At 43.5% G+C, this 26,659-nt stretch overlaps 1 protein-coding gene across 1 annotated transcript in view; it reads left to right on the plus strand.

Annotated features, from left to right (window-relative positions):
* The window catches only part of LOC134602921 (A-kinase anchor protein 8-like), a 62,831-nt gene that overhangs the window by 31,880 nt on the left and 4,292 nt on the right, over positions 1-26,659 (plus strand). Inside the window, exons 8-12 of the mRNA XM_063448397.1 lie at positions 12,680-12,716; positions 12,832-12,904; positions 15,129-15,336; positions 15,421-15,502; positions 15,578-15,708. Coding sequence (XP_063304467.1) covers positions 12,680-12,716; positions 12,832-12,904; positions 15,129-15,336; positions 15,421-15,502; positions 15,578-15,708 — 531 coding nt within the window. The remainder of the gene's footprint in view (positions 1-12,679; positions 12,717-12,831; positions 12,905-15,128; positions 15,337-15,420; positions 15,503-15,577; positions 15,709-26,659) is intronic.

Raw genomic sequence — 26,659 nt, forward strand, 5'->3', positions numbered from 1 at the left:
CAACTATGTGAGGGGAGGCATGAATACTGAAGTAGAGCGCTCCTTCCACTTCCGTTAGCTCAGGGGAGCAAGTGGAAGTTGGAAGGAAAACCAGGAGGGTGTTCCATTTTTTAATAATAGAAGGTCAAATTTGTCCTAGAACGCCTCACTTAAGGTGGATCTTTAAACTGTTGCTATAACCAAAAAACAGTGTTTTAACAAACTATTCCTAGCCTGAGATCCAACCTCAATCCAGCACAGCGTTGTCCTCTCAGTCCAATCTTCCTCTGCTGACATCTTTTCCGTACGTCGCAATTGACTGTCCGGCACCAGCATGTCTTGTGCCAATTTTGCACAGGATTGATATTGGGCAGCCCAGAACTTTCAGACTGGCTAATGATGCCCAATGATGCCAGAGGTGACGTTGCACTTCCAGAATCAGAGGGGTTGCATTTGATGCAAATCCCCAATAATTACATAATCACCATTGATCTATGTCTTACAGGAAGTAGCTTAGACAATTAGAACCCTCCCAGTTTGGAATCTTAACTGTTGCTGGACTTGTTAGAGGAGGAGAGCGGAAAACTATTAACACACTGCTAAAATGCAAATATGAACTACCTAGCAATTATTTTAACATAATGTATAGATTAAATGTTATGTTCCTTTCAGTTCAGCTTAAATTTGTGTACTCCTGGCAAGTGCACATTAAATAGGTAGGCAAAGATATTGGGATGCTGACTAATTCACAGCAATAATTGCAGCAACAAATGTAAAAAGGGACATCTCTAGTTTGTTTGGTGTCAAAAATTTTATTGAATTGTGTAAGATGTGGCCACACCCCGGATGTAGTTAGCGCGAGACGCTAGCGGGCGATGGCAGAGGTCGGTCGAGCAGAATGAGATGCAGTCTGATGGCGCAACACCAGGCCTCTCTGATTAAACGCCGCTGGTGAAGTGAGACTCGTGGAAGTGTTCTCTGATGCCGCCGCGAGCAGAATTGGAAAAAAGAGAAGATTAGAGGTTAAAAGTGTGAAGAGGAAGCAGGCTCAAAAAGAATTAAAGTAAAGGTCCAGAGGAAAAAGAAGGTTTGAACTAAAGAGAGCAAAGGAGCAAATGAGAATAAAACAGCCGGTGAGAAAGTTCCGATAAAGTAAAGCACGGCATTGAAAGTGGAGAAGTGAGAGGGGGTAAGACAAAGCAAGAGGAAAGAGAGCAGAAGAGAGGGGAGAATACCCCCCAATTATCCCCAACTCATCATTCCCGATATCCAGCTAAGAATTAATATCTCATAAGGCTCATTATTGCCTAAGCATCGTTGCTCTGCCATTCCTTATGTCCGCCGACCGCAACAATCTGCAGAGGGAAACGTGGGTGAGACCGCTTCAGTATATTATATACATATTTGTTTTCTATCTCCTATCTGTTTTTTGGAGAGGTGGTTCTGAAATGATTCCTCAGTATTGCTGTTAAGCTCTGCGAGGTCAAATATCGCCTAAATATTGCCAGAGGGGATAATCTGCTATGTGGGTTATTTTATACCCTGAATCTAAAGGCTGGTATAAAATAAGCAAATGAGTGGTTTTTTTTTTGGCTATGAAATTGGGACATCATTGGAGCTTTTTTTTTTTTTTTAAATTTGTCACTTAGTCTTGATACGTTGATACGTGAAAGATTTGCTTCCTGGAATTCTTTAAACAGGACCCACTTTTTTGACTGCTTATGAAATAAAAGTGGTTTAAGGCTTAAAGTACAAATAGAATATAAGAACGAATTAAAGGGCCAATTTTGTCTTACATTTGGATATGCATCCAGTCTCCCTATAGAGCAGTGTTTCCCAACCCAGTCCTCAAGGCACACCTACCAGTCCAGGATTTAAGGATTACCCAGTTTTGTCGAAGGTGTTTTTAGAAAAAAAAGAAAAAACACCTTAGACAAAACTGGGTAATCCTTAAATCCTGGACTGGTAGGTGTGCCTTGAGGACTGGGTTGGGAAACACTGCTATAGAGAACCCAGACATCTGAGTGATCAGTATATATACATAATAAAGGTCTTGTGACTGAAGTTGGCAAAAGGTATAATTTAAGGTATAATTGGAATATAAGAACTGATCGAAGGGACAACTCCGCTTCAGGCTCTCATATTTATCCAGGTTCCTACAGAGAATTGAAGACCTAGTATACATAAATAACAAGGGACCTGTGGCAGAATTTGGCAGAAGCCGGTTGTAATACAGCATAACCGGGGTTCTCCCCTCCTCTTTTCTTTTCTTTCTTTTTTTCCCCCCAACTACTAGTGTATATATGTGCTTTATAGTGTTTGCAAATTGGGATTTTTTGACCCTCTCCTCTTAGTACTTTATAACCACTGGTAAAAGAGGGAACAAAATGAAAAATAAGCATAATCAAAGCATAAGGGGTAAAGGGAAAGGTAAAGAAAATGGAAATCCGACAAGGAATCTTTTCTATCCAATTAATAAACGTAAAAACTCTGAGGAGTTAGTTTTAACATCAGGATTGCAAAAAAATTTAGAACATTCAGACAGCCTAATGACATTAGCTGAGTCATCATTAGTAGATGAGCCAGGAGAGGTGGAGAGTCAGAGGGAGGAACATCTTACGATAGCCAATCTGAAAGAAGTAATGATCGACCTATTGAAAGATTTAAAGAGCTCAATTGTACAGGAATTTACAAAGGAGCTTGCTAAAAACATCTTAATACTTTATCAAAGAAAGTAGTAGAGTTGGGTACCCAACAGGACTCTGTAATAAAATCACAGAATCACTCCAAGTTGGAAATACAGAAATTGAAAGAGGAACTTTTAGACCTGAAACAGAAATATAGTAGATTGGATAATTTCTCTAGACAAAATAATATTCGTATAAGAGGGATACCTGAAACAGTAGGGCAGGCGGAACTCCATAATTACGTGATAAAATTTTTGAACTGTCTGGTCATCCCAGAATTCAAGAGGGCCCACATGCTAGACAAAGTCCATAGATTACCTCTTTAACGTAATGCTTCAAGGGAATTGCCTTGAGGTGTGATAGTGAAATTACATTTTTTTACAGTCAAACATAAAATATTACAGAAGACCTTTGAAAGTAAAATCTTTGAGAATCCATATGAGCAATTGAAAATTTTCCCGGATATATCAGGAGAAGTGATTATGGAACGTAGAAAATTTAGAACGATAACCAAAGCATTAAGGGAAAAAAATATTTCTTACAAATAAACTAATTATTAAAAGTGAAAGGGAGATTAAAGTAATCAACTCCCTGCAAGAGGGGGAGAGGTTTCTTAAAGACATAGATCCTTCGGTGAAGTCTTAAGATATAGCTAAATGGAGAAAATAGGGAGAAGGGACAGAACCAATATAGAGTTGTGTCAAGATGCTCATCTTGAAGGAGGTGTAACTGGGGTTAAGATGAAGAACATTTTGGCTATTTTGTTAGAATGTGGAATACTTTGGGTTAAAGGAATCCATTTATAAGTAGATAACACTGGTGAATAGGTATTTTTTTACATTAGGGTGCTTTTTTATTAATTACATTTGTATAAATTAGCTATAGATGACTTTTTGGATAAAAATATAAGGTTATCTATTATAATGCTATAATACATTTGGAGGATTGCACAAAATGAAGTGGTGTTATTGGATAAATGCTTATTTAAATTAAAATGGAGGGTATTAGATAGAATGAAGTGATTTTATGATAAGTATAGTATTGGTGAATATGCAAATGAATGAGGCCAAAACTGCACAATGTTTGAAACAAATGTTAATGGAATGGCCATATAGGGCCTTGTTTGATACAATGTTAAGATTATATTTAATGTTGGTGATAATATTAATTGCTATATTGAAACATTGCACAAAATGGGATATTCTGTATTGGATAAATACTTGTAGTTAAAAGGAGAAAATATAGAGGTTTTTTGAGTAAGGATGACACAATTGACAAATCACACTAAGGGTCTGTATTGGTTCACAAAGAATGTTATGCTTATATTAATGATATTAATTGTTATATTGAAAAATGCACACAATAGGGAATCTTTATTGGATAAATATTTATGGTAATAAAAGGAGGATAATATAGGATGTCTTTAAGTAATAAAGATATATTTTATAAATTTCACAAAATAGATAATAAGTAAATGGGAAATTGCACAAAATAGGATATTCTCACAGGGTAAAGGTTTGGGAGATTTAAGAGGCTTTATTGTATTATAGAAGTGATTTAGGTAATGAAGGTAATTCACATTTCCTAACATGCTGAATTGAATGTTCAGAATAGGGAGGATAACAATCATAAAGCACTCTCTCCTATCTCCAATTGCTTTCTCTATTTAAAGTAGTAACAGGGCCCATAAGATTGGGAAAGTTAAGTGGAGCCTATATAGGGGGCGATAAAATAAGCTTATATCTTGGGGCGGCTACACTTAGGGATTCTTTTTTCTTTCTCTTTGAACATCCTCCCTCCTCTGGTTCTTGGATGTTTGATTTCATGCCCATGGCCATACCTTTTTCTTTTTTTTCCTTTATGGGTCTTTGTGGGCCCGTATGGATTGCTTACCCATACTACTCTATTAATTGACTTTGTGTTATAGATAAGAGAGGCCTTTTAGACCTGGGCTGTATTAGGTTGTTTAATATAAAGACCATTGGAATGCTCAACTGGTGACCTCCGCCAAGGTTAGTTTGAAACTTAGTTTGATTCTCCACTTTTTGGGAGGTAGAGGGAGGAGTGGGAACTTTCTAAGTAGGTAGATCTTCTAAAAAGATGATATCCGTTTCTTTTAATGCTAAGTATGAATGGTTGTGAATGTGTTTGTCTTGTTTTGTGGGAGGGAAGGTGCAGATGAAGGTGGATTAGAGGGTCCTCAGAGTCGTGGCTGGATTGGTCTATGTCTCTGAGGATTATTAGCCAAAATGTTAAGGGGTTAAACACAGTAGGGAAACTGAGTATAGCATTTAAAAACCTGTCTAGGGATAAGCCGGATGTAATTTGTATCCAAGAAACTCACTGGCAGACCAATAAAATTAATTTTTTTTGGTAAAAGATATTATTTTTTTTTTTTAATTCTTTATTTTTGTTGTGCAGGTAGGTACATTGCTAGGTCAAGCGCCACAACAGCGCACACATTGTATACATGGTAAACAGTGGCAGGGAGTATATGCACATTTTTTGTTTTTGATACTTAAACAATCCTATCTTTGTGTTATTGAGGCATGTGATAAAACAATACAGGTTGTTAAACAAGTGAGAGCAATTACACAGATATTAGACAAGGTATGCAAGGTATGTGCACTCTAGCGTATATCAGCCTCTTTTTTTTTTTTTTTTTTTTAACATGAGATACCAATGCTGGTTGGACTACCAGTGGTGGTGGTAACAATACGTCTGTCTAGGTACAGGGGAGAACAGAAATTACAAGAATAGAGAAATAACACTAGTTACTGTACTCCCTTTCAAGCATGTAGGTTGCTATGTCATTATATAGGTGGTAGTGTTGGTTGGGCAACTTGTGTGAGAGGGTCTCTTCGGTTCTGCGTATACGAGAATGGGGTGGGGTGAGGAGACTATTATTAAATGGGTCCCCGCTGTGCCTTTTAGTGATGGTGTTGTTTTCTCCATGAAGTGTTGCCGTGTGTGCTATATATGCTTCTCCGGGTATGTGATGGCTACGGATCTTGAAGTGGGGCATGCTTGGACATATAGGGGGGGACAAGTGCATGTCGGAGTGATGTGTGTATGACCTCCTAATCAAAGGGGGCCAGGGGATTTTCAGTTGATGGTGATTCTGTTCGTGAGGAGTGCTTCACTCTCCCAAGATTTAGTGGAGCTGCCGTTGATGGGCAGGTGTGTCTAGTGTACATGTGCTCAGTTGGGTGGTGTGTGCAAACACTGCGAGAAAGTAACGGCTGATGATTATAACAAAAACTTAACAAAACCTAAATCAGAACTGTGAGGTTATTGCTAATCAGAGGTACTCTGACATGTGAGTCTCTTTTGGTGACGATCGTTCAAGTGTTGGCTCCTGGGTTCCCTCTCGTACGGGGGACAAAGGGAGCAATTTGTGCTGGGTCCCAGTTGGACGACGTGGTCTGCGTCTCAGGAGTTGCGGGTCCCATTGAGATTCCTAGGGCTTGGAGAAAGGCATCAGCATCGGTCAGTGACTGGCAGCGGGTGGTAATGCCATTTTTCTCTACTATGAGTGCTCTTGGTTGTGACCATCTGTACTCCAATCCTGCCTCCCGAAGTCTCTGGGTGACCGGGCCAAGGGATTTCCTCCATATTAAAGTGTTCTTAGTTAGGTCCTGGTAAAAGCTTAATTGTGCCGATTCAAATTCCAACGTGTTTTTTCCTCTGGCCGCAGCCATGATGCGGCTTTTGTCAGCAATGGATTGGCATCGGACGATCACGTCCCCGGGTGCAGCTGTTGGTGCTTGCCTGGGCTTGCTAATACGGAAGCAGCCTCTTAGTGTGAGTTTTTTGGTTATCGTGTGGGGTAGTAGGGTGATGAGAAGGCGTCGGAGGTAGTGTGGTAATTCAGTAGGGTCAATCGCTTCTGGGATGCCCCTGATCTTTATATTTGTGTGGCGGTTTCGGTCGTCATCTCGTTGTGGGCAGCCTGTAGTTGCATTACTGTATCTCTTAGCCCCTTTACCTCTTGCTGTACGTCCATGATGTCCTCCTCTGGGGCCTGGACTCAGGCAGTCACAGCTTGGACTTCCGTTTTCATTAAGTCCATCTCTGCTGGTGACATTTGCTTTAACTCCAACAGCAGGTTTTTTATGTCCAGCTTAGTGGCTGGGGTCAGATCATCCGGGTCTGTAGTCATTGTGGTGGCTGTCTTTGGGTTTGCAGGTTCCCCCTGTTCTCCGTAGGCAGAGTCCGAGCTGCTGGAGCCCGTCTCATGTTCTGGCGGGGCCGCCATTTTGTGGGCCGGCGGGCGCTGCAGCAAGGTTCCTATGGCTTGGGAGTCTTTAGTCGCGCTGGCCTGAGCCTTTTGGGATTTTCGGCCCATCGTTTTCCCCACTGGGGGGTATGCCTTCTGGCTTTGTGTGGGTACAAGTCTGCTTCGTCCGGGAAGCCGAGGAGGACTGATGCAGCTTGTGAGGCCGATAGCGTGCTAAAGGCCCCGACTCTGCGGCGTACTTTCCTGCCCGTTTGTGGGAATAGAAAGGGCATCTGGTCTCTGCCTGTGCCACTGGAGTGATGGGGTACGTACCCTAGTGTATTTGTAGTAGTCTGCCTGCAGCGGTACACCGATATTCCGTGATTTTTGTCGTATTTGGCAGGAGCTCGGAAGATTTGCGTCCGTCCAGTTCAAGCGTTAGGCTCCTCCTCATAGATATTATTCTAATCCTTATAGTGCTACTTATTTGAAAGGTAAATCGAGAGGGGTTTCAATAATATTTAATAAAGTATTATTAATAAAAGAAGAAATTATCATAAAAGATAAAGAAGGGACGCTATCTTCTTTGGGCAGGTTTGATCAATTCTCAGAAATTTACAATCTTAAATATGTATGCCCCCAATAAAGGGCAAATGAAGTTTATCAGTGAGACATTTTTTGCAGGTACTTTGGTTGTATACAGAGATTTTAATTTACCTTTGAATCCATCTATGGATAGAAACTCTATAGGAGCAACAAAAGCTGACCCCCAGTTAGTCCAAAACTCTAAAAGGTTTTACAAACTGCTACTTAAATACCGGTATATATTTTATTTTTTTTCTCATAAAATGTACAGTAGATTGGATTATATTTTTATGGATGGCCAGGGCATTTCTGAAATTAAATATGCAGAAATAGGAGTGATCACCTGGTCTATTCATGGGTTGGTGGGAGTAACTTTGGGCAATGATCTTTCTGCAAAGAAAAGTATGCTATGGAGATAGATTTATTAAAGGACACGGAAATATTAAACAATTTAAAAAATGAAACGGCAGCATTTTTTTTTTAAGTAATGACGGCTCTTTAGATTCAAAACAAATGGTATGGCTCTCTTACAAAGCTTATATAAGAGGGATAATGATAAAATGGCAGTCAAGGTTAAGGAAGCAGAGAGACAAATCACTAAGAGAGTTGCATATAGAACGTATTGTAACCGCTGGCGGTTCCCTTATTTACCACTATAATGTCTTAAAGCATAGAACTTAGTAGGGCTAACCATACAGATATCTTAGCCATAATTTTATATAGTTAGTAAGAGATCCTCTATTTAACATATATAAATAATTGAGAATACAATATAAAATAAGGATTGTCTTGGAAGCAATAGTTTTGTCTTTTAGATATTTATTATATAAAAATATAAATATAGACATATAAAATCCATTATAGCAGAGTTTATAAGATGAAATTAAATGCTTGCAAATATCATTAATAGGTTAACATACCCTTCTGAACATGTCATCATGTCAGCCTCTCAGTCATTTTAAGATGGAGCAGCGTCTGTCTCCAAATCTCTCCTCTGTGTCTTAACATTTAAAAAGTACACCTATTTATTTAGGTGTCGTCATTTTACGGTCACTGTAGTTCATATATGAAAAAGTTACTTTTCTACTTTAAATCAATTTAGGACCTCCCTTTAGATACAAGGTCATAACTAAAAGCAAGTGCACACGTCATGGGAAACTCCCGGACCTGGGGAACTTCCACCAACTTGGGACAAGATGGCTTCCCAAAGTCTGAATAGCTTATCTGTTGTTTATACTAAGACGTAAGTGCACAGTCGTGGGAGATTCCCGGATTTGGGGAAGTTCCATTAACTTGGGGTTACCACAGTATATTGTGTACTGAAAGAGTCGTAGTATAGCCTTGAAGCTTGTTTATGCATTATTGTTATTGTAATTCGTCTGGGACAAATTGGCGCAAACATATTATTGCTTAAAGAAACATCTATGAAAAACAATATGTTCCATTTCTAACACCTTGTCAATTTGCAATATCTCTTAAAGACAAAGTACACAGTTTAAGAAATACAACATTTCATTCTAAAACTTGTAATATTTGCATTTGCCCATAACAGTATTATATTAGATAGAGAAAATAAAAAATCTACTTCTGATTTAAAGATAAATAAAATCCGAGAAATACAATTACAAATTAAAAGAATTCAACAACTTCTGGTGGATAAATCTGTATGGGCTATGCAACAAAGATTATATCACGGTCAAAATAGAGCAGGGAAACTGATGGCCAACAAGTTGAAACAAAATTTAAATAAGCGTAGAATAAATAAGTTATTATATAATAAAGACATTTTTGTTAAGCCGGGAGATATTGCCGCATGTTTTGAAAAATATCACCATGATCTCTATAATCTACACCCCCCAAGTATGGATAATGATGGGGAAAAAAAGAAAAATAGCTGACTTTTTGGATAAAAATTTTCTTCCTAAAGTTTCCCAAATAGAGTTGATAAAGTTAAACGAAGATATTACAGAACAAGAAGTTAAGTGGGCAATCTCAAAATTGAGAACGGGCTCAGCGCCTGGCCCAGATGGGTTAATCAATTGTATTCACTCTGCAAAGAGGAGATCGCTAACTATTTGTCCCAAACATTAAATTAAATTAAGAAAGCAGGCCAAGCACACCTGTAGTTGTTCGAAGCACAAATAATTACAATTTCTAAAACAAATCAACCAACGCCAGAATGCAGTGACTTTAGACCTATATCTCTGCTCAATGTGGATATAAAGCTAACATTTTAGCGGAGAGATTGAATCAATATATCCACAAACTGATTAATTTGGATCAAACGGGTTTTATTCAGGGGAGATTGGGTTCAGATAATATCAGGAAATTATTAAATGTAATCTCCGTGATCAAATATAATAGCAGCAATCTTTGTAGGACTTGACGCTGAGAAAGCTTTCGACAGGGTGGATTGGGACGTTCCTCAACCTGTCTAAATATGGTCTAGGTGAATTTGCCGCCAAGGCGATAGCTGCATTATACTCTTCACCGACTGCTAGTGTTATCGGCCAAAACTTTCGTTCAGGGAGGTTTGGTATTTCAAATGGCACCAGGCAAGGTTGCCCACTATCTCCATTAGTCTTTGCCTTAATCATTGAACCATTGGCGATTACGATTCGAGAATCTCCAGATATAACAGGAATAGAAGTAAACCAAAGGCACCATGTAATTTCCCTTTATGCGGATGACGTAATATTAACACCAGGAAATCCTGAAAAATCAAGATATTATAACAGAGTACAGTGCAGTTTCCAATTATGAGTTAAATGTAAAGAAATCTGATGCATTGTCCTTTCATATGAGGCAAATTGTGAAAAATGCATTAATTCAATTTATATCCATTTAACTGGCAACATTCAATAACTCATTTAGGGATAACTCTTTGTTGAAATGAAAAGAATACTGACCGTTAATTATCAATTAGTTTACTCTAATGTAATGCAAATTTTGGCTACATGGAAAAACCTCAAAAAACTCCTAGTCGGGTAGAATAGCAGCGATTTGAGATGACAATATTACCTAAGATCATCTATATCATGCGCTGTATACCCTGGCAGTGTCCCGTTTATTTGCTTAGTAAGCTGCAGAGGACGATTGATCTATTTATCCATCAAAATAAAAGCATGCGAATTAAGATACCGATTTTAGTTAAAAAAAAAAAAAAAATTCTAATGGAGGGTTAGCATACCCAGACATTAAGAGATATCAGGAAGCCGCCCTACTGGCACACATCCTGAGATGGGAGGAAGAGGAAAAGAACAGTAATTGGATGTCGATAGAAGCGTTTTTTTTGTTTTTTTTAACAAACACATCTGAACTCAATCTATTTAGAGGATGTATCTGGTGTCCTAATGCATAGTAAAGATTCGACAACTTGGTATATTGCTAAATGTTGGCTGAAATTGAACTGTAAATATTCTCTGATTCCATTACAAAGCCCTATTACTCCTATTGTTTGGTTGTGGGAACATCTTCAGTCTCCCTTGCTTGAGAGGCTGTGGAAACTGGGTTGTAGACACTTAAAGGATTTATATGTTAATAATCAATTTTTTTCATTTGAATATCTACAATCTAACTTTAAGGTCCCTTCTAGTTTATGGATGGAATATAACCAGTTGAAGTCTAAGATTTCATCCTCAAGTTATCATGTAAAGCAGTTTAGACAATTGACAGCTTGTGAAAAAATAATAAGCTCAACAAATAAGAAGCACTTGCTGTCAACATGTTTTAATATTTTAAGAGCTAGGGAGTTGGATACTAAATCTCTAAGTATAAGAATTTGGGAAGAAGAATTAAGTCAATCCTGGCCTATAGAAGTATGGGTGGGAGCCTTCACCTCAACCGATAAATTAAACATGTTTCATATAGGGAAATGTACTTTAAAATCTTAAATAGATGGTATGTAACACCGTTAAAACTTTGGAAAATAAAGAAAGATGATGCATATAAATTATGCTGGCGGGGCTGTAATCAAGTAGGCTCAGCAATGCATATGTGGTGGTCCTGCCCCTACATTCAAATCTACTGGCAGGAGGTAAATATTGGGATATCTTGAATTGCAGGTGAAAATATTAACTTAACGCCAGAACTGACTTTATTCCATCTTTTACCTAGCCATTGTATGAAAGAACTAAAATCCCTTCTAGAGTCTATCGATTTCGAAATGGTTAATTGCTGTAAATTGGAAGGGAGGAGAGCTCCCAAAGTGGTCAGAAGTAGAGAGGGTGATGCAGAGAAATAGAACATTAGAAAGAGAAGATGGGCACTTAGGGGCTTCTATAGACCCGAAATATAGATGGGCAGTCTGGGATGATTGTTTGACCCTTGGATAAAACTTATTATAGTTATTCCTCTTCGTCAGCCCACCGTCCCTTTAGATCCTAGGAACAATGACTGCGGTATGTGTGTGGTAGTTTAAGTATAGGCACCCAAAGATACCTCTTGGGATTTGTCTCATTCCTAGGCTTAAAGTTATTTATTCTTTTTTTAGTTATTTATTTATTTTTATGATCTTTTTTTTATACTTTTCTATTTTCTCTATATATTTATATAGTGTCTCCTCTTTTAGTAGGTCATATCTTCAGTTTATCCTCTTTTTAGGGTATGGGTGTTAAAAATGGATTAAGATGGAGGCTTGGGGAATATGTTTGTTATAGGGGTAATTGCGTAAGAGCCGGGATGAGGACAATATGTTAAAGTAATTGACAGTTATAGGGTAATACCTGTACTGTGTTATAATAGTATAATAATATATTGTTAACTGACAGGTCGATTGTTTTGTATGTTTTATGTAACATTGTGTCAAAGTGAAATTATTGTGTTTATTGTGTAATTTGAGTTTTATGTATTTTGTGATCAAACCAATAAAAAAATATTTAATACTCAAACATTTTATTGAATTGGAAGCTGAAAGTTATGGTTTGTGATTATGATAAACTAAACTATTGCAAGGGACCCACATGTGGAAAGTATCTCCTAATCACTCAGAAAATAAATTTAAGAGGTTGCTTATGAGTCTGAATTGTTAGTAATTTGTTTTACTCCACAATAGTAAAGAGAAATACTTCAAGTCAACTATAGTTTTAGTTTGGCTTTTAAGGGCCAAAACTCTGTACAATTTACAAAATACAGTGTGTGCTATCACCACCTCACAGTCTGTGCTCGCGCTCTCTGGTCCCTCGTCTTGACACTTTCTGTTTTTGTGTAGGAGACAACCGAAGCTCAAAATGGAAGGGAAAATAAAGGTGAGTTCTGCCAGTGGGACATCATTGAATTTTGTGACTTGATATTCCTGCTACATACTCTTATGTTAGAACTATAACTGTACAATATATTAAGTTGTTCTATCTTTTATTTTAGTTAGTATGAAAAAAGAGAAACTGAAAAAGAAGAAATTAAAGAAAGCACAGGAAGCTGCTGCTCTGTATGACAAGTAAGGAGAGTTTCTGGATTTTAGGACTAGATGTAACCAGTTAAACCCTTAAGGACGGCGGGTGTTCTATGCCGTCCTAAATGCAGCAGGATGGCATAGAACATCCCCGCCGTCATTTGTACTAATCAGGTCCACGCAGATCCCCCGGGACTGCCTGGAAGCTTCGGCGCTCCTGGGCCATGTGATCACGGGGCACTCGCGATCACATGGCCTGACTAGACAGCTTATGCAGTGCCGGTAATAAGTTATAAAAGCGTTCATATATATATATTTGTGTGTGGGAAAAATTGTATAAAAACAAATATGAAAGCTAATTTTGGCCAGTGTTTGTGACTAAGTGGCTACTAAAACAGACTGGGCATATACCACATTTGCAATACCTTGGGTTGTCTCCTTTTGCAAATGGTATGCCATCATTGGGGATAATTCTCATTCCTGAAATCCAAGCCTTAAATTTTACTCTGTAACTTTTAAAAACACCATAAAACCGGTACTGTTATACTCAAGAGACTTCGCTGAACACAAATATTGGTGTTTCAAAACAGTAAAACGTATCACAATGTTGATCTTGTCAGTGTAAGTGCCGTTTGTGTGTGAAAAATGCAAAAAGGGTACTTACATTGACAATATCATCGTTGTGATACGTTTTACTGTTTTGAAACACTAATATTTGTGTTTAGCGAAGTCTCCCGAGTAAAACAGTGCCCCCCATGTACAGGTTTTATGGTGTCTTGGAAAGTTACAGGGTTAAACCAAATTCTCTGGACTTTCTGCCTGGGTTGTCAGGCAGGTTCGTCAAATTGTAAAAATAAAAAAATATATATATATATCTCTATCTATCTTGAAAAAGACTCTTAGGGGCCGAAACGTCGATCAGGATAATTTGCACGATGTTGTAAATATTGGCACAATAAATACACGGCATTGAAGACCTTTTGAGTGCTCCATTTTTATATATATATATATAATTTTTTTTTTTTTTTATCCAGTGGCGGGTGATCTGCGGCTATCTGATAAGTGGGCAGGACAGCGTTTAGGACCGGGCCACTAAGTACAGCACAGTGCGCCTACCGTCCTTACGGGGGTTAAATGTCACACACTGCCATGTTTATGATAGTGCTGTACATTGGAAGAGTAAAAAGATTTGTATCCCTATGAAGATAAAGATTTGTATACGCCATATATATGAAATGTTGTACGGTCACAGGTTACATACTGCACGATCACAGTATTTCATTAAACATAAATTAAAAAATTTTAGAAAAAAAAAATGCCATTTGATATAGGAGTCTTGTTTTGTAAATTTCTTGTCTGTAAATATCCTGCTGGTGGAATATACATTATTTTACAATATACATAAATCAAAGTATACTGTTGAAGAGTAACTGTTACTTCCCAAGATTTAAAAGATTATGTTACTAATACCTTTAACTAATTTGTATTTGTGAGCCCTTAAAATTAAACATGGAAATCTACATAACTGTAACTCTATAATTTTAACGGAGTGCTTTCACGTTGCCTCTGTCAATCAAGCTCTGCCAAAACCCTGAACTCATTTGTAACATTAGTTTCTAGAATTGTTATATACAGTTTATAGAAAACACAATATCATAAAAAATTAAAGGAACACTGGAGTCACTATACCCATTCAATTTCATTGAATTGGTTATAGGCCCTGGAATCCCCAGGAACTGTCCCTCCCTTTACTGTTAAACCATTTTCGTGCAATTTAACACCAAATGAGGCTTCACAAGCCCTGCCCCCACTAGAGGTGTGGCTAAGGCTTGACTTATTGCTTGACTTATACACTTCCTGATGGCCATACCATGTACTGTGATGGGGTGAAAGATGTAGGTTGACACTCACAGCCGCCCATTGCTACTCAGGCTAATGACTCTTCATTTGCCTGGGCAACACAGAGGGGATGAGCATCTGGGGAATCTCAGCTTTAAAATATAAAAAAAAAACGTTTCACACAGAACGGAAGGATGGTGCCAGGAAACTGCAGCCACTTCAATTAGATGAAGCAGTTACAGTGCCTACAGTGTTCCTTTTAGCACAAATTATATTATATATATTTTTTATTTTTTTCGATGTTTTATTCAGTGATGTAATTTCCAAAAAAGTGACAGTTCCCCTTTAAGCCTATTAACCAGCTAGTGGTTTGATTTAGATTTTTTTTCATTAAAGGAAGCCTTTTCCACCACTCATCTTTTCTTTACAGACAAACTGTTAAAGACGAACATCCAATGCAAGGAAATAAACCTAGCTTCAGAGCCCTCCATTCTGGAACAGTGTTTACATGCAGTTTGTGCAGGTTCCGCACTGAAGATGAAGTAGAACTTGAGAGGCATTTTAGGACTTGTCAGCATAGAGACACAGTGAACTACCTGTATAACCATTTACCCCAGGAACATGTAAACTTTATAAAGGTAAACTTTGAGAAATGTAACTTTCCACTTGCTCATACCTCCTAACGTGTAGTGACGTCTGTTTTTTTTTTCTCTGTTCCGTAGAGTTATTTGATTAGCACCAACAAGAGTGTCTCTCTTGAACGGCAAAGAAGAAATCTGAATTCCAAGAATGATTCATTCAAAGGTGGGGATATGGTTTCAGTGTGAATGGTTCACCAGAACATCTGATATGTTTACAAACAGGTTGTCTTTGTCTTAGGTATCGGACAGGAACATTTCATGCATCGGGTTGATGCGGTTCACTGCTTTGCTTGTAATGTCCTGCTTCATGATAACCCAGCAGATCTGGAACAACATGTTAAATCACAGAAGCATAATCTGAAACGTAGGGTAAGTTGTCTAACTTTTTGCTTCACTATTCCATATTTAAATAATTGTGATAAAAGGCTATGTATTATTGACATATTTGACTATCACAGCCTGTCGCTGACCTCTCTGTCCTACAATGTGTAAGAGCTAGCAAGCTAAGAGAACAAGATACAATCCCTGACCCATAAAACTTGATTCTTTTTTTTTTTCTTTTTTTTTAAGTGCACCTGTCATGATCAGAACTGACTTGGTGTCATGTAATCGGAATCTGCATATAATTTGTAGATTGTGCTAGCTGAATTTCTAAGATTTATACAGTTTTTGACAAATTCAAAGAGCGTTTCAAACATTTGGTGACATTATGCAAAGAACCCAGTTATGCACTTTTCAGTATACCAGATGGACTCTATGCTACCTTTTTGTTATTTTTTGAGTTCTGAGATGCCATAGATGGTGCCAGCTGCAGCTCACTGGTGGTGTGAGGAGCAGCAGCCAACCGCTCCTCACAATGCTCAGGATTATCCCGGTGGCCGACACACTGTTAATGGACAGAGAGAGCATGGGACAGGCTAAACAACCACTACCGAACATCGAGGCAGCTGCTGGTAATATGAGGTGTGTGTTTGGGTCAGATAGTGAGTGATGGTGTGTTATCGAATACATGTGGCAGTGTGTTCGCACCGTTCGTATTCCATGCACGCACATGGCGCACACATACAACACACACATCGAGTACACACTATGAGGGGGAGATTATTGGAGGGCAGAGTGTAAGACAGAGTATGTCACAAGACTCCAAAGGGCAATACTGAGGCCTAAATCGTCGTGTTATGACTAGCAGAGTTAGAAATTTTCTTCAGATCAGCTATATTGCTTACAATTTTTTCATATATATTTTTTTTGTGAAAAGTCAGATTTCAGCAAATAGCCCTGTCGGTGTTCAACGCTCTTGGCAGGTGCCCCAATCTTATATAGTTTTTATTTATTTTTTAATTGAAAATATTCTATGTCCGGGTGGTATTCTCAGATGGTCCCTTGATATAGAAAAATGGGATATACCTAGACCTATAGAATAAAGAAAGAATACGCTCATAGGGGATTAACGTCAATTCACAAGTGGCCCCTTATTTATATGTTACACTCACAAAATGGAAGTGATTTTCAGGCTCATCAACTTAGTGGATTCTCACGAATTCCTCATGGTTGGTATTGCATGTAAAAGATAAAAATATCGGGGGAGGGGCTTGACCAGCATGGCGGACGGTCGCAACATGCAGGAGCTCCCTACTAATCTACACTTTCAAGCAACTTGCCGGGACTCCTGCCGCTCACAACCTGACCCAAACGGGTACCCACCTGCCGCAGACAACGGCTGGAGTGTCCCGGTGTGGAAAGCCGAGACGCTGACCGACAAAAGCCATGTGGAGCGGTTGCGGCCTAGCTGGGGCTACGGGCGGGGGAATCGACCGATCTCCCGTCCCTCTCCTCTCCTACTAACGAGACCTCACAAAGTCCCGTTTCCCCCCCCCACAGGTCCGGGGGGGATATCCTGGTCCACCATGCACAGCATGGGGTTGACCCCGACCCATATACAGGTGACCATACTAGCCGCATGGAGGACGGGGGAACACCAGCCACGTGGAAGCCCGATGAAGAGTTGGGCGAGCTGAGATATGAAGCGAGGCTGGAGAGAATATTCCAAGACTTTTGGCGCAAACTGGAGGTAAAAATGTCCCATCCAGCCCAGACCCTCCTGAGGGCTGAGCCCTCACACCACCGACTGCCTTATTCACGGCAAATCAGCAAGCAACCTGTCACTAAAAGACCTCCAGCATGGCGGTGGTATAACGAACGCCAGACTAAAGCAGACAGCGAGAAGGGCCAGCCATGACCTCACATGTCAAAGGAATCTCAAACGCAAGCCAAAAGGCCTAACTCAGTCAGCAGTATCCCAGCCAGGCTCAAAGTCTTACCTCAAGGCCCAAAGCTTCACCCATAGCAGCAGGGGCGAGGTACTAACACACTACGACAGACCGCCCAACAACTCACTCACTTACCAGAGGCTTCTACCATGGGCCGCCGACAACGCCTTCCCAGGCCGAAGACCACATGGAGTCAGACTCCTAGACACTGACCACACCGCCGGAGGTGTGCCCGCCGCTGGCGGCAGCAGAACACCCGAGCCCCACATGGCGCCCGACGAAGGGACGACCCGGCCTCTCCGAGCAACAGAGTCGGTGGAACACAGGTGAAGGCCTTCATAATGACCTGGGGCTGGCCGACGGCCGACACCAACTCGCACCATGCCGCACCCCTGTGGCTTCTACTGAACGACGGTGCCAACTTCTCCACCCTACCCAGCAGAGGTATAGGCTGAACTGGCCCCACTAACTGACAGTCCCATCACCACCACTCTCAGCCAATGGCTGCAGTGACCTAGCTTGAATGACCCACATGGACTCTCCTTGCTGGACTCCCACTTGTAGCTATGCTTACCACGTTGCCTACTGGTATAACTTTATATTATTTTTTATTTTTATTTTATTTTAATTTTTATTTTTTATTTTTTTTTTTTTGTTACCCAAATTTAGAGGGTTGGAGTTTGGCCTGGCATGCTTAGATCTGTATTGCTTTTCTAATGGGCGTTAAAATTATGCTTAGCATCCTAGGACCTGATATTTTACGATACCGACATATAATGACCCCTAAGACGCAACCTGCCTTTGACAAACGCACTAAGCTCACAGATGCACATAGGATCGCCCGCAGGTTTACTCCAACTTGTCAGTCAATTTATAAATGTTTGGCCAAAAAGCCACTGGAAGCAAGGGACTAGGATTAGTATGCCTTGTGATGCATTAAGTCGAGTTTGACACCCTCCAACAAGATAGTGAGCAACTAGTCATACTGCAGATATTGTAAACGTTTCAATGATATTTTCTATACACTTATCTACACAAAGATTTGTTCCATTACTTGTCACATACTACTAAAAAGCACTACTAGATTATCTCTTGATTTTAAAAATGTGTAAACTAGCAGTAGCTCAAACTGTAGAAGCATGTTCAACACTCGAATGTGCTATGTTAGCGATGCCATACCAATGTTATTATATGTTTACGAATTTGTCTGCACCAGCTGTCGTGGCAGTGCAAACGTAGGTGTTCTTATTATGCACAAATAAAATAAAGATTGACAAAAGCTTAATTAGAAACACAACCACTAAGTTAAGCCACCTCTGTTAACCCCTAAATACTGTGGCTCCGCTATTGATCAACAACAAAAGTTCAGCATAAAGAATGTAACTCATGTTTAAAACCACCGTCTCTTACCTAGTGCCAACCGTTAATAACATGTCACGAACACTTTCAACGTAAAAGCTGTCTTTCCTAACGAAGCAAAGCTACATACATATTAGCTTTGTTACATACACGTTTTAACCTAGCATGCTAAAATCTAATTCAATGATGTTTAATAGCCTGTTATCCTCTTGTTATATATATAAAAAATGTGCGGTCTCAACTGCCACACTTTGAAATGTTTTGAAAAATGCCTGCAGATGCTATCGTGGCTATGCACGCTTGTTGTTACTTTTCGCACGAATAAAATAAAGAATTAAAAAAAAAAAAAGGATAAAAATACCATAGTACGGGGGGGCGTGGCTAGCCGTGCATGGAGTGAGTCTCACACCGCCGGAGCTCCGCAACCTCGGACCACAAAGCCCCATATCAATGCCTCACTACACCACTAAAATGGGTAAAACAAAGCGCCAGGGCACCCCAGGACCCCCTTCGGATCCAGCCCACAAAGGAAAAACGCCGGACCACTGGACGATTTCATCACTTATCCAGACGGTCCCAGAACCGCGAGACACGCGGACAAGATGGCGGCCGCATCCCCAGGGGCTGAGAGTAACGCAAGCTCGGAGCCGGGCGCGACAGGAGGTGACCCTCTATCTCAAATCACGGCTGAACTGGCAACCATTTCTGCAAATATGCTCTCAAAGAGCGATAAGACTGTCATGGTAGCGGAACTGAGGTCGGCGATACGAGAGGAGATACAGGAGGTACGCAGGGACCTTACGGCACTGGAGGAAAGAGTCACAGAGCTGGAGGGGGAGAACCTCAGGGCCATACAACACTCCCAATCTGCAGATCATGCCACAGCAAGGCAAGGCTCAGTGCTGCTTGAGCTCCGCAGGCAGGTGGAGGACCTGGACAACAGGGGGCGACGTAATAATATTAGAATTAGAGGCCTGCCAGAAGTTGAACAAGAACCTAACTACAGCCCTCACGCAGTTATTTACCCACATCCTGGGCGAAGATGCCCCAGAGGACTTCCAAATAGAACGCGCCCACAGGGCCCTGCGTCCCCCCAGGAGAGACTGCCTACCACGAGATGTGATCTGCTGCCTCCTGTCCTTTCAACTCAAGGACGCCATCATGAGACAATCAGACAACCACCTTCCATGAGGCCACTATCTCGCTCTACCAGGACCTGTCCACCCTCACATTGGACGCACGAAGAGCTCTAAGGCCTCTCACGCACGTCCTCCAAGAAAAACGCATTCCCTATAAATGGGGCTTTCCCTTCAGCCTCCAGGCCAAACGGGGGAACACGTGGTGCACACTGAGGTGGCCCAACAACGTACCCAGTTTCCTGAGGACAATGGAACTGCCACCGGTTACCATCCGCAACTGGATCTTGGATCAGCCTCCGACACGTCCTGAACACCCTGAAGTGCCTGAACCACTCCGCAACCAAGCACGGAGAGACACACAGCCTACACGCTGGGGAGGCCCCGACGGGCCCGAAGAATAGGTTGGTCCACGCAGACTCCGGCCCCGGCGATTCCCTGCCCTCCTGCATAGACCTAACCTGCTGAGGTTACCCCATGGCTTCCACGATGACAGCTAAGTACTCACACTTATATCCATAGGGGTAACGCCACGTTTACCATCACAACTAGGGTATGGGGGCCCGGGGCCTACAGCTGGGGACACCACGGGTATCCGGGGAGGGCCTGTACTCTATACTTTCTGAATGTCTCTTGGGTGGGGTACGGGAGCGGGACTGAACAATTATCCCCCGGGTCGACCAAGCAGCAGAATTCACCTAACCAGGGATGGAGAGGTGCGGCGCCCCGGTTCTGCCTCCCTCACACGAAGTGCCGATGCCCGGGACCCTACCCATGGTCCAACCTAAAAAAGGACTGCTTCGCCCTTGTGTTTCGCTGACCCACACACCAATTAACGCTGCTCCACATGCTGACCCACACACCAATTAACGCTGCTCCACATGCTGACCCATTAACTGGTACCGGGAGAACAAACACTAATCCCAGGCTGGGTGGCGGGGAGGTTGGGAAACTTGGGGGTTATTTGCTTGGGATGGAATGTCGCATGGTATGTGAAAAGTAATCTGTTCTGTTAAGTACAAGCTAACCCGCCGTTTGTTAACCTTATTGTATTGGGGTCTTAGCTTACTCAGCCGACATGTTTGCCACGTTACCGCGGCAATTTAGCCCCCAGATACCAGCTGCCCCCCACGCTTAAAGCGGGACACCCCGTATGACTCCTTAGCCGAGATGGGGGAGGGGGGGGCCCTGGGGGGGGTCTGGACTAGCCAGAGTATTGTAAGAAGCATGAAATACTACCAGTAATGTTATGTACCAGTTAACCTGCTCACCTACACCCATATTGTCTGTTTTCCTATATATGCCCAAATGCTATGTTTGCCATGCTACCGTTGTATTTTCGTTCCCGGGACCCTGCGGGCCCCCAGACTAGTGCTGGGATGGCCCGCATTGGGATGTTTGAGGGGGTCGAGGGACCCGGGAGTGGTTAAACTTAGCAGGAATATTGCAGGAAATGTACAACTTTATTAGATATGTACTGTGTATGCAAACTTAATCTCTTCTATCTGTATGTTATGCATTCTTTAGGCTTGTCCAGCCGACGCGCTCGCCAGGTTAACGCAGCTGTATTGATACTGGATGCTTTGACTCTGGCCTCGCCACCCCAGACGGCCTGGTAACGGCCCATGAGCCGGGAAGCGAGACCACTCGCTGCGCCTTACCCTCCACACAATAGTTGAACCGCCCCTGCCGTTGCTGCCCCCCTAGAGACATGGCAAATGACGTTACACCCCCCCGGCCCCCGTTGCCCTACTGCTCCGACAAAATTGACGCCTCAGAGGATCCTTAATAATTCCGCCAAGACCAAATAACCTGCCCGCCCACGCCGCAATACCACAGAGACCCTCGGTGGATGTACCAGCTAACCTGAGACGTGGGCCGAGGGTCTGCGGCCCCCGATCTACTCCGACAGACCACACCCGCCTGACTTCCGTGACCCCCTGCGACCGGCCCTCTTGTAAATAAGGTCACCCTAGCACGACCTAGGGCTACGGTTGCCTATACTCCTAGGCCCCTTAACGGGCGAACACCCTAACCTACCCAACTCCCCTTACCCAACCGTCCCTTACTACCCTCAGTATCCCCTATCTCCCCCCCCCCCCCCTCCCTACCCCGGGTGCTCCGCTCCCTCCGCACGTACGGTGCCACTATACGGCCATGGCATCGGGCTTCCGACCCTCGCCTCTACTCCTAAGGACACATAATGTCCGCGGCCTTAACTCCCCCGATAAGAGGCGGCACCTGCTACGCACACTCTGGTCACAAAAGGTCTCAGTAGCGTTTCTACAGGAAACGCATCTAAAAGGGGGTGATGCCCCACAGGTCAAAGACAGGCGATTTCCATTAGGATACTACGACAATCACCTCCACGCTAAACGTGCAGGGGTTGCCATCATCTTCTCCCACAACACCCCATTTCTTAGCTCAGCCACACAGGCAGACCCCATGGGCAGGTTCCTATTTGTTAAAGGCACGGTAGCTGAACACAAGTACACGTTCGCCACTGTATATTGCCCCAATAAAGGACAACACCGATTCCTAGCAAAAGCCCTTGCGAAGTTAGAGAGATTCCGGGAAGGAACCTTGATCCTAGCTGGCGACCTCAACATCCCCCTGGACCCCCGGATGGACTCATCCGCGGGCACCAGCACCATCCCCCCCACACTGTATCCGACAGGCCAAACAAGCCCTGTCCAGATCGGGTCTGGTAGACTGCTGGAGGATGGCGCATCCTGATGATAAAGATTTTACATGTTACTCCGCAGCACACAATAGGTATAGCAGGATAGACTATATTTTCCTAGCCCAAGAATACCTCCCCTTCCTGATGTCTTCCTCAATAGGGATCCAGCACGACTCGGATCATGCACCGGTCTGAGCCACACTTAAATCACCGCTTTTCAAACCCAGTGAACGCCACTGGAGACTAAATGAAAACATACTGACGGACAACAATGTCACCACACAAATAGCCCAAACACTGACCCAATACTTTGAAGAAAATGTCAGGCCAGATACTGCACCCCTCACAATATGGGAGGCGCATAAATGCGTAATACGGGGACATATGATTAAGCTATGCACCCAGCGGAAAAAGGAACACATAGCCAAAACACAGGAATTGATACACGAAATAGCCACCCTAGAGACAAGACATAAAAGTGACCAGACGGACGATACCTACCGACGCCTCACAGACGCACGTAGACAGCTCAGGGACCTGCTATCCCAGAATTTACTCCAAACCATACGCAAGTCCCACAGACACTTTTATGAGTTCTCTGACAAATGCGGTAGGACACTAGCCTGTACCCTGAAGCAGAGACAGAGGCAACATCGCATCCACCAGATTAAGGGGAAAGATGGGACACTGAAAAGGACACCGACGGATATTTTGCAGGCCTTTAGGCTCTTCTATGAGGAGCTATATAACTTAGACACCACCGCGCGACGTTCAGACGGACCCCAACACCGACGTAACATAGATGCTTTCCTCACAGAACACGTAGGCCGAACGCTCCCAGAGGAGCTAGCCGAGGAACTAGAACAACCACTTACCGGGGAAGAACTCGCCGCCGCACTTAAAAGTGCTAAGTCCAATAAGGCACCAGGCCCCGACGGTTTACCGGTCTCATACCTGCGGAGGTTCAAAGACGTACTGCTCCCACATCTGTTACGGGGTCTCAACTCCTTGTTGGAAGGAGGTCGGTTCCCGACAGACTCCCTACACGCCACGGTCACGGTCATACCAAAGGAGGGGAAGGATCCCACTGACTGCGGGAGCTACAGACCGATCTCGCTCCTCAATGCTGACCTCAAGCTCTTCGCCAAAACTATAGCCATGAGACTCTCCCGCGTCCTCCCCACTCTGGTCCACCCAGACCAGGTAGGGTTCATTCAGGGACGAGAAGCTCGAGACAACACCATCTGAGCCCTACACATGGTCCACTCTGCCCGGTCGACAAATAGAAGCCTAGTCCTGGTCTCCACAGATGCGGAGAAGGCCTTCGACCGGGTAGACTGGCAGTACCTCGAAGCCACCCTCTGTCACATACGCTCATGGATCCTTGCCCTATATACTAACCCGACGGCCCGCATTGGGATTAACGGCGGTCTCTCTGCCCCCTTTACCATTCAGAACGGAACCAGACAGGGCTGCCCCCTGTCCCCCCTCCTGTTTGCCCTCACTCTAGAACCTTTCCTGGAGGCGGTCAGACGAGATGGGGGTATCACCGGGTATAGGCACCACCACACAGTGCATAAAGTGGCCGCCTATGCCGACGACATGTTATTTTTCCTAGACAACCCCACAATCTCCTTCCCCAATCTCCTCCGAGCCTTCAGAATCTTCGGTGAGATCTCCAACCTTAAGCTGAACCTAAGCAAATCGGAAGCCGTGCCGATTTCACTTGCCGCTGAGAGAGTCACGCATTTAAAATCACAGTTTCGCTTTTCCTGGTGCGACGCTAAACTCAAATATCTTGGCGTCTGGCTGCCCAGTGACCTAACACACCTGTTCCGGCTAAACTTCCTTACCATACTCTCGGTCTTACAGGCGGACCTACATCGTTGGAAGGGCCTCTACATCTCTTGGTTCGGCCGAATTAATGCCGTAAAGATGAATGTGCTGCCGCGCCTTCTATATCTGTTTCAAGCGATCCCCATAACTATACCCAGGTCATTCTTCCAAACACTAGACACGGCAATAAGGCAGTTTGTTTGGAGGGGTAAAGCAAGCAGAATAAGTAGGAAGCTCCTAGAGCGCCCTAAAAGTAAAGGAGGTGCGGGTCTCCCATCCTTCCGGGGATACTACCACGCAGCACACTTACTCAGGGTAATAGATTGGCACGCCCGTCCCACAGCCAAACTATGGGTTCCCATGGAGCAGGCACAGGCGGGGGGCACACTCCCCTCCCGTTTATGGCTCAGCTCCCTCACTCTAACGACACTGCGAACAGGTAATCCCCTGACCGATGCTACGCTACGGGTCTGGTGCAAGTTACGGTTCACACACCAACTCACCACCACTGACTGCCCCCTTACACCCATCACACATAACCCAAAGGTGGGAGGGGAACTTACGCCCTCAGATTTACGCGCATTCACGGACACTGGCTGGCTTAGCTTCCGACAGCTACTGCGGGGAAACCAACTCAGACCTCTCAGACATAATGGGGGACAAGACGCCTACCGGCGTAGATAACTTTCATTACGCCCAAATACGAGCTTATTACGCGGCCTTCCCGAAACAAACAATGCCTGAACAGACCACCCACGCAGTTCGAATCCCTTTGCACAGCCCAAACCCACCCGGAAAGGGGAGTCTCGCTGCTATACGCGACCCTTCTCAGCAGCGAACACCAGTCCCACCCGAGGTACATAACAAGGTGGGAAATAGAGACAGGGACCATGCTCACAGAACAGGAATGGGACAAGATCTTTATACTGACTCACAAATGCTCCATCAGCTCCAAACTCCAGGAGACAAGCTTTAAAATCCTCACACACTGGTACAGGACCCCAGACATCCTACACCGTATAGACCCATGAATACCAGATGAGTGCTGGAGATGCGGGGCCCCAGACGGCTCTTTTATCCATATCTGGTGGAGCTGCACTGACATCGCGCCCTTCTGGACAGCGATCAGGGAGACCATCCGTCTCATAACGGATATCACCCTCCCTCTCCATCCCCTCACTATGCTTCTTCACCACACAGACATGTCCATCTCCACATACAAAAAATCCCTACTCAAACACCTGCTATCTGCAGCAGCAGCGATAATCCCAACTAGGTGGAAACAGAAGGATACGCCTACCCTCCGGCAGTGGCTGGACAAGGTGGGAGAGATACACCATATGGAATCACTCACGGCAGCGCTTCATGGGAGGCTAGAGAAATGTGACCGCACCTGGGCACCATGGCTGTGGTACCTCATGATGGACGGAGCGGGGAGCCGGGGGCCTTCTCCCCCCCTCCTCTATCCTGTCCACTTAACTGAACAATGGGTCGGAGTTCCTGCCGACTGAGTACTGACTAACCCCAACCCGCTACCACCCACTCCCCCAAGACAGTTCCAGTATTGACCACCACACACGTCCTTACTCACCTCGAACCCTTCACTTACGACCGCACACATCTACGGTCCTGAGACAACATGGCACTGAAACTAGAAACGCTGACTATACACAGGCCCGAATCCCGAGACCCACACACACGGTCCCTGACGTAAGACCTACACCCAGACGTGGAACCGACCTGGAACCCGAAAAATGAACCTCTACGACCGGACCTACTAAAGTAGAGCTCCCAAACACACTACCCTCTGGCAGCGGACCAGCTACGATTATGCAACCAGGCCGGTCTACGCTCACTAACTGACTCAGAATCCACCTCCTTGGTCATATGCAGCCGGGTGACCAAACACTCCCTCCGAGGAACTATCCTCCTCACCCAGCTCACGGAACGTCTTAACCCCTGGCAGAGGAAAGTCCATATACGCTCCATTAGGTAGGGACGCCCCAATTCCCCTCTTCCCTGTACGGTTACTGTCA

This window comes from Pelobates fuscus, chromosome 3 (assembly GCF_036172605.1).
Source record: "Pelobates fuscus isolate aPelFus1 chromosome 3, aPelFus1.pri, whole genome shotgun sequence".
Lineage (NCBI taxonomy): Eukaryota > Metazoa > Chordata > Amphibia > Anura > Pelobatidae > Pelobates > Pelobates fuscus.